Raw genomic sequence first — 9,582 nt, 5'->3', positions numbered from 1 at the left:
TTGTCTTGACACCCAATTTGAGTTCAATAGACATATTCTAAGTCATGAAAACTTTTTGGCACTGAATTAGAAACAGAAGTAGAAGCAGGGCTGTCAGGAATAGTGGAAGGAAAAAGGCCAGGAAGGAGAAGAGAACTTCTTTCCATTCCTCCATATCTTCAGATGACATCTTTGTTTCAGTATCTTTTTTTTAGAGCTAACCTTGTCAACCTCATGTTAGGGAAGACAATGTTCTTATTTTAGTGCTACCAAAATCCATCTTTCAAATAAACTCCAAACATATAAATTGGTAGTAAAATATGTCAAAAGAGCAAAAGCTCTGTATTTACATATCATATAATCCTGATGAAGTGGTATCTTTCATTTTTAAGATATCAACTTACGATTTATTACATTTGCTTTCAAATAAAATATTCTCATTTGTGTTTATCTTATCATTAGCACATTTTAAAAAAAACTGGTTTGATTTTGATAATCTAGTATAGGAAAAACTCTTATCAGTTCACTGTTCTTGTCATCTTGCAAACAAGCACATGGACTGAATATTCTAAACCAACATTCACTGAGGCATGCTGGGCCTTCTGTCATTGAATGGTAATGAGGAAAGCCTCCTTTTTTACCAATGCCCACCATGTTTGACTGCTTAAAGTATTTGTTAGAGTTGGATCATACTATAAGTGCATTCTAATGCATCTGTGGGTCTCTGTATTGGAAGTCAACTTCAAGTGTTTTTATCTGTTAGAATTTAAAAATCATGCGAAAAATCATCTCAGTGTAAAAGAGAGGAAATAATATATTTTATCAAAAATATGTATCATATTTTGGGAAGGAAATGCTATCAGAACTAAAGCAGCAAGCCAAACATGGCCTTTTCACAACTGACAACCCCTAGTGTATGCTTGCCTTCCTCATATGAAGAATCTGCCCCTCCAACTAAAATTTCATGTAAGAGTCTAAAAATGATCATCTCTTTGCTTTTATACAGAATGAGCATCTCCACCCTTATACATTTTAAAAGGGAAATGATGTTAAAAGAAATAAAGTAGGATGGTGCAGATCTTAAACAGATCTTTTACTTCTCTTCCATTTTACCTGATTTTTCTACATACCTAGACAAATGACTAAAGTCTTGCCTAACTAATAAAACTATTAAAAGAATTTTCATCCATAAAATGTACTCTAGAATTAGAATGGAAAAAAAAAAAAAAGGAGCATTTGTTTTCCATTTGACTTACGTTGCATATTTATGAGATTAGTTTCTTTACTGTTAGGATTTAACTTAAACCACACATTGAGATTTGTCCCCTATGATTTAAATAACAAAATGAAACAAACTGTAAGACAAAAGAATTTTAAATTCAGAAAGAGTAATTACAGTGTTACTTTTTACATGTGAATATTCCCAAAGTGAAGACTCAAAATTCCATCCAGCTTCACCTGGACGAAGGCTAGACAGAAGCAAGATAAAGGAATAAAACTGATGTTGTTACACGTGTGAGAAAAATGCATAATTTACATATAATTCAGCATATTATAAACTATATACATGTATATACAGTGTATATACATATATAATAGTGCTATACACACACACACACACACACACACACGACTGCCCAGTTAGACATATGTTATTGCTCCTATTACTTTTAAAAGGCCTATAGTATATTAAACAGAATACTTACATGATTAATTTAGCAATACTTATGTTCTTTTCACCTGAATTTTCACAGCAGAGGATTTTGAGCTAAATATAGGTTATAAATATCGAAGTTCAAATTAAACTAGCTCAAATTCCTTAAGATGATGTGCCCTTTCTTGACCATTTCCTCTCATCTTGACTCATCATACACTTGTTTCCCATTTTGCGAAACATTACATTAATGTTTCCTTTCTCATAGCTATTTCAAAAAGTCACGTTTATTGGCTTTGACAACATAATTCAAAAAGACAGGATAATGAATTTACACTAGATAAAGCAAAATAATGCTTTACCATGGCCATGGTTAAGGAAAATGCTTTTCTTTTGCATCTGCACTATCAAGGTTTAAAATCTTAAACACAAATAATTTGCTTTTTCAGATATCATGGGTTTAATACCAAATGAAAAACCTTTTCAAACGCACTCATTAAACTTTCCTTGTGACTCTCTCTCTACATTTTTATTAAAAATAAGATGATAATCATCCTTGTATTTTAGAATTTTGCAATTAGATGAAATCATATATCTTTCTAAATAAAAACATAAAAGGACCCACATAACTGACACAGTATATGATATAAAACATGTTAAAATTATTAGGAACTTAAACTAATATTTCAGTTCTAGTTATGTCCCACTAACCATCTTTTAATGTAAGGGACATTACAATATGTTTTATGATATCCAAATATTATTACTATAATTAGTTATAAAATAGCAATAATAGAAAATATTTGTCAGATCTGGACCTGCTCTGTCAAATTGACCATTATACTGAAGTGAATTAGTGATAAAACCTTTTCTTAAAAATAAAAATAAATTTACTGCGGTAACAACATAAAACAAATTCTAATCATAATACCTATATCAATAATCATGATACTTTAAGAAAACATATCTGGTATCATAAAGCAAAGCTAATGTAAGTTAATTCTAATTCATAGTTAAAACAAACTGCCTAGACAGAGGGTAGAAAACTGTTGAAGCCACAATTATCTTCTTTAATACAAAAAATTCCATTCTCATTTAACAAATTTATTTTAACTAAATAAATAAATGTATTCCTCATTCGAGGATGAAATTATACCTACATGTAAGACAATATAGTCTTGTTTTCTGTATTTAAATAAGATATAAACATAATTATCAAGTTATATTGTAATTTGTTATTGTTTATGGACACTCAGTTTTCAAATGCCAAAAGCACCAGGATCATTAGGGATTGTACTCTAACCTGATATTTATAGCATGTTATGAAGGTGTGCAGTGTTACCAAGGAAATGATGATTATTATCAGATGCATCTAGCTTTGCACTTTGAGTTTTTCTATACACATGCTTTCGACCATTCACCAAAACATTTTATTAACAGCAATGCAGACATGGTAAGACACTAGTTTAGAAGGTGTATACTCAAGGATAGCACTGATATTCTGTTCCTTAAAAAAGAATCCAAGTGAAGGAGGGAGAGAAGATTGGAAAAAATAAGGAAGATGAGATGACCAGAAAAATGGTGACTTATGGGAAGGTTGGAAAAAAAAAAAAAAAAAAATAAGGAAGATGAGATGACCAGAAAAATGGTGACTTATGGGAAGGTTGGAAAAAAAAAAAAAGAATGACAGCCATTTAGTAGTGGGTCTGACCCTCTTCCATAAGAAAAGCTTCAACTCAATACTGTATGTGGAGATATAGTTTTTCCTATGGGCTTTTTTTCATCTGAAATAATTTCAAAACACAGCTTAAATAATTGAGGAAAAAACCTCTAGGAACAACACGTCAAATGCAAAGCAGCCCTGAAAGTTGCATTTTTATATTGATATGCTTGTATTTTGCATTTGTATGTATACCTTTGCTGACACCCAAGTATAATTCGTTGGTTGTTGTTGTTATGTGCCGGCAAGTCGGACCAACTCATAGCGATCCCTCCTTGGGTTTCCGAGGCAGTATCACTACGGAAGTATATTGTCCCATCTTCCTTCCGAGGAGTTGCTGGTGGGTTTGAACCGCCAGCCCTCTGGTTAGCAGTCCAGTGCCTTAGGCACTACCCTACCAGAGCTCCCAAGTATAATTCAACAGATAAATAAGTATGTTCTAGACATTCATGGGGCATTTTTAAAGTACAGTGACTTAGTAGTGTATCAGCCACACAGCTTTGGAAGCTGCTAGTTTTATTCTAGCAAAAAATGTGGGGGAAAATGTGATGTAAGGCATCAGTGAATTGCGGTGAATTACATTCAACACGTAATGATTATTTCTACCAACAGCAGCTTGAGGAAGCACTAGCAGAAAAAAAATGGTTTTGCTGCAGAATTCGGCAGCTCTAATCGCTGGAGCTCTGCTCCCCTCTACTGGCCGACTGAGATAAGTGCCTTCCTCAAAGCTCTCAGGTTTTTATCAGTTTAGGTTCCTCCACAAACAAGACACTGGTACATGAAAACTCCGATTTTCTTTGGTTTCACTCACATATAAATGGATCATAACTTGGATTCTTGTCAAGCTAATTAATTTTACAGCATTTTAATGTTATAACAGAAAGAAAAATTCAATTAGCATCCTGTCTTAATTCAAACATAGCTGGGGCCAGTCAGTGAAGTAAATAGGAGGAAGAAACAGCAGCCAAATATAATAGTGACAACTTTCACAGCAAACAGGATTCTGACAGTCAAATTGACCCCAGGGACTTTGATTTTGATTGAGTGATATGTGTGGATGTGTAATTGTAGTGTTTTGTTTTAAGAATAGCAATTTTCATTTTCCTTGATGTCATTTACTATTTAAGATGTATGAGGCCTTGATTATCTGATCTAATTAATCCTGTACTTCTTAAAAATCTAGATACTTTATTTTTTCCCAGTTTCTTCCTGCTTCATTGGGGCATTAAGTTGGAAATTCATAATCCAAGAGAAAGACAGGAACTATAAATCAGACAGTTTAAAGTCCCAGTAGTATCCTGGTACAGTATGGAGTGGGGGTTATAAGATTTATCAACATCACAGTGCATCAAACTTGTTAATAAACTAGCTTTCTGTATAACAAGTAAAAAGAAAGATTTTTTTTTAAAGGGGAGCAAGAAAGGCATGGCATAGCTGGAGCTTAAGGTTCAAGCTTTGTATCTTCTATATATAATGTATTATGTTTTCAAAAACTTTTTATTAGGAAAGCTATACCAGACGCATAATCACTATACAATGATTAAACATTACCTTTACAATTTATAATCACTGAAATTACAGAATAAATATATGCACATTTCTTTTGAATCTTTTGTGTGTGAGAGAGAAAACATTAAAAGTGCTTCCTACAAAGCTGTTAGTGATATATACCCAGTTGCTTTTTTTTTAATATTTTATATATATATATATATGTATATATATATAAGAAAGTGCAGACGTTCTCCAAAAAATCTTGGCATCAGGATGAAATGTTACAAAGAGGGTGCTCATCCCTAGGTGTATGCCTCTGGCTGTTAAACCACCGGGTCTCCACTTTAGTAGGATCCAGCCTAGAATGTAACTTCCCCCAGGTTGGTAAGGAAAGATGCTGTGAGCTAAAAACTAGAGGTGAAGGGCAGGTGGAATGGAGAGGAGAGGAATGGATCTAACCCAAACTAATCAGACTGGGTTGAATGGGAGTAAAGTATGCGCACGCACGTGCACACATGTGTGTGTGTGTGTGTACACGTGCTCGTGTGTACCTATGTATCTGCACCAGAAAAAGGAGGCTGCAGGTTTAGGGACCTGTGTGCAGGGATTTGCAGTTTGCGAGTGGGTATGTATGTGAGAGAAGAGAGTGAGTGAGAACATTCGAGCAAGACCCGCCCCCTCCCTCCCTGTCTTGCAGTTTCCAGGCATGCAGCAAACTGCATTGTTAATACATGTACAGAATCTGTGCCATGAGGGGAAGAGGAAAGAAAGCCACAATGTCATTTTGTATCCCCCCTCCCTTTCAAACAAAACTACAGCTTAAAAAAAAAAAAAAAATAGGGGGAAAAAAAAAAAAAGACACATTGAATTTTACTTCATTAGGATCAATACAACGATCCCTAATATATCTTATACATGGCACAGTCAAAGTCTCAAGTTTCAGTATAAAAAAATAATGATAACATTTGCTGGCAAAAGTCTGCGAAGGCACTTCATTGATTAATGATCTGAGTATGGCCCTTCCTCCAAATCACATTTGAAAGGGGGAGAGCATACATCTGTATTCTCTAGTTATCATGCGGTTTCAGTTCTGTTCAGGGTAGGGAAGGTTGAAGAAGGAGTTACTGGGGAAAGTGTAAAGGGAGAACGAGATATATTTCTTTTACTTTCTTTTTCTTTTTTGGGGGGGAAACACACACTAATTTATCTTTCTTTCTCTGTTAGAACCTATATGTTGTCTTCTCCAGGACTTCGAGGTAATCCGGCTTGGTTTGAAGTTTGGCCCTTAACTCGAGGTAATCACTTTTTTGGGTTTGATGGTCTGTGAAGCCCTTTCCAGCCGAGAAGAGAAGGGTTTCTTTGAGCCTGGCGTCCTGCTGTAAGTCTGGGTATTGCATGCCAGGAGGATGGACATGCAGTTCCTTTAATTTGGGCACTGTGCCATAGAGACAGTCCACGAATCCCACTGTGCATGGGGCTGGTTGTGGCCTTTCTCGGTCTAGTAGCATACTGCCACCACCACAGCCTCCGCCAGGAGGAAAGAGCACCACCCCACCATTCTTCTCATGGTGGCGGAACCCAGCCAAGTCTCCCGTAGTCCCCCCAACTACTCCAGAAACCCCAACAACTGCTGGGTGGTGAGGGTGATGGTGGTTCACCGTCACTATGGTGTTGAGCTGGGAGCTGGACACTGCCAGGGCCCACTCTTTCTCTTTTTCCAGCAAAGTCCGGTAATTGGTGTGGTTCTCCTTGGGTGTCTCAGCAAACTGCTCACTTCCTAGGAGAACCTCGCCCATTCCTGGTGGCTGTGTCCCAGGACCTCCACGTTCTGCAGCCCCTTGTTCCTGGACTGATGAAACAGTTACTTCCTCTTCCTCACGAGGCTTGTAGATAGGGTTGTTGCACATCTGGGTGACTGGGTGGGGGATGTACTCATATACATGACCCACAGGAGGGGCCTTCTCTGGAGAGGAAAGAGTTGGTCGGCCTCCGCTTCCATTTCCACCACCACCACCTCCACCATCCTCAAAAAGTCGGTGGCATTGCATTTGGATTCCAGTTAGGTCCACACCTTCCTGCCGCTTGCTTCTAAAGGGCAGCTTCTTCCGGCGTCGTCGGAGCACATAGGCAAAGAGGCCTGCAGCAACGAAGACTGCCGAAAAGAACAGAACGAGTAAGCTAAGAATCAACACAGAAAGTGGCACTGGGCCCCCAGGTGGAGAGAATTCATAAGGTGATGCACTTGTTGGCCCCCCAAGAAGGTGAGAATCTCCAGGCTGGGCTGGCGATGCTCCAGCTGGTGCAATACGCAGCATCTCTGGACAGAGAACTTCCAGCTCAATGGTGCGCACATCACGGTGGGTGAGGTTCTCAGGGCTCCCACAAAGCACATCGCCCACCACGCTGACTGAGCTGATGGTTTCAATCCACTGTTTGAAGGGGACCAGGTCACAGGTGCAGTCCCAAGGATTCTCATTGAGGTCTATCTGAACAATGGCATTCAAGTGCTCCAGGACACCAGCCACAGGAAGGTAGAGAAAGTAGTTCTTCCTTAAGTTGAGCCGGGCCAAGGATGTGCCTGCAAAGGCATCTGTTGGCAGGGTCCTCAGCAGGTTGTTGTTGAGAAATAGCAGCTTCAAGTTGGGCATGAGGCTGAAGGCCGCAGGCTGGATTTCTCGGATGACATTGAACTCAAAGTACAAGTAGTGCAAACTCTGCAGGCCTCGAAACATGCCTGGTGTAAGCTTCTCGATATCATTGCCATTGAGAAAGAGGCTCTTCAAGTTAGGTAGATTGATGAAGGCTCCGTCTTGAACATAAGAAATACGATTGTTCCCCAGATGCAAGAGATCCAAAGAAGAGAAATTCCAAAAATCAGAACGGTATATTTTCTGAATCAGATTGCTACTCAGGTACAGTTTCTTGGCATTCAGTGGCCTTGGAAGAAGTTCTGAAATGTTATTAAATCCCCGCTCTTTGCAGTTGACTGTTAAGCCAAGGTCATTGATGTGCAAATTACAGGTGCACCCAGTAGGGCATATAATGGGAATAGGTGGTCTGGTCTGGTAAGGAGCAATGGGAGGCTGGTTTGGACCAGGATATAAAGCTTGAGATGTGGAGGGTGGCCTTGGTGTTCGAGGCTGTTTGGTGGGCTTAGGCTGTTTATTTGAGGACTTATATTCAACAGAAGAAGCAGTGAAATGGACAGAGGACAACATTGAGGAAGGCTTAGTTGGCCATGTGTTCTCCTTGCTTGATGACAAGTGGGGGATCCCCAAACTAGCCTCCACTTCAGAGTCAGACAACAAGGGACAGAGTTCTGTCTTCCTGATTTCTCGGAGATCCTTTCCATGGAAATGAAAAGGGGTTTCACAAGTGATGTCGCCTACCAAGGCAGTGTAAGGAATACGCTCCAGCCAACTCTTCAGTTGTACAATCTCACATGTGCAGTTCCAGGGATTTTCTTCTAGCTGGAGCTCCATCAGGCTTCTGCCAATGTGGTCTAACATTCCTCGGTAAAAAAGAACCTTTAATCTGTTTCCGCGTAGGTCCAAATGAGTTAAAGAGACAGCCTTAAATAAATTGGTTGGAAGCATGGGGATGAGATTATCATTTAAAATCAGAACCCTCAATTTACTGAGGTTACGAAATGCCCCACTTTCAATACGTTTAATGACGTTGTAATCTGCCTGCAGATACTCCAGACTTTCCAAGCCTAGAAAGGTATCATTTCTGAAGACATCTAGTTTGTTCTCATGTAGATATAGCCTCTTCAAAATCTTAAGGCCATTGAAAGCTCCTGTTTGAATGTCCTGCAAAGCATTGTTTCCAAGGTTAATGGACACAGCGTTATTCAAATGGAGAAAACTGTTGGTATACAATTTCCTCATCGAATTCCTCTGCAGATACAGTTTAAAAGGTCTTGACCAGAACTCTGTAATCTGACTAATATTTGTAAATCCCTTACTGTCACAATGTATATGAAAGAGGCTTTCTTTAACTTCACAGTAGCATGGATCAAAACAGGGCTCATCTATTTCCTCCGAGTCCTCTATCAAGGGGATTGGGGTAGTCCATCCTAGAGCAATTGTGCTTAGAAGAATTATCCACAGCATCCTCCCTCTGTGAAGCATCTCAGCTATGGAAGTTTTCATCGTTCGTTGTTGATTACAAAACTGAAACAGAAATAAAGATGCAGATTTTAGCTTTATTCATACGCATGATTTTAATAAATTCCAACATGTGGGGCTTTTAAGAGCAATATAGAAACTTCAGCAATTGTTGAAATGACATTCAAAACAAGCTAGCAACATGCTTAATGTTCAGATTGTGTCCTATATTTTAAACTTAGGAGACTGAAATACTGAACCGTGCGTTGACATTTTCCTAAGCCAAGCCATACTTGGTAAGAGGCATACCATATAAACAAAAGCAGCCTACATACACGTCTTAGAGAAAACAAGGGAACTGGTATATAGCACTGCCTCTTAGGCAGAGACAGATTGAGTAATAATGGCAATACTTTATCCATTACACCTTATTGCCTCCTAAAGCTCACAATGACATCAGAGGTCCTCGTTGTAGATCTAATGGGATAGATAGATAGACAGACAGACAGATAGATAGATATAAATATAGATATTCTTCAAACTATAGATTTCTACTCATAAAAAGATGTGGAATACTCCCAAAATTATTAATAAAAGAGTATGAGAAAGTATGAGCCCATTGCCTAATC

The 9,582-nt window shown here is 38.4% G+C and overlaps 1 protein-coding gene across 1 annotated transcript; it reads right to left on the bottom strand.

Annotated features, from left to right (window-relative positions):
* Positions 1 to 6,064: 6,064 nt before the first annotated feature.
* Positions 6,065 to 8,998, bottom strand: SLITRK3 (SLIT and NTRK like family member 3). Its single transcript, XM_007948722.2, has one exon. It carries the CDS (start codon positions 8,996 to 8,998, stop codon positions 6,065 to 6,067), a length of 2,934 nt encoding a protein of 977 aa, XP_007946913.1.
* Between the last annotated feature and the right edge of the window lie 584 nt (positions 8,999 to 9,582).

This window comes from Orycteropus afer, unplaced genomic scaffold (genome assembly GCF_000298275.1).
Source record: "Orycteropus afer afer isolate SDZICR_OR568_19922 unplaced genomic scaffold, OryAfe1.0 scaffold00220, whole genome shotgun sequence".
Lineage (NCBI taxonomy): Eukaryota > Metazoa > Chordata > Mammalia > Tubulidentata > Orycteropodidae > Orycteropus > Orycteropus afer.
Note: the sequence above shows the minus strand (reverse complement) of the source record. Positions and strands in the feature narration are given on the sequence as shown.

What these genes read in the sequence shown, in the direction of transcription:
- SLITRK3 (XM_007948722.2), bottom strand. Translation starts at nt 8,998, where the DNA reads ATGAAAACTTCCATAGCTGAGATGCTTCACAGAGGGAGGATGCTGTGG.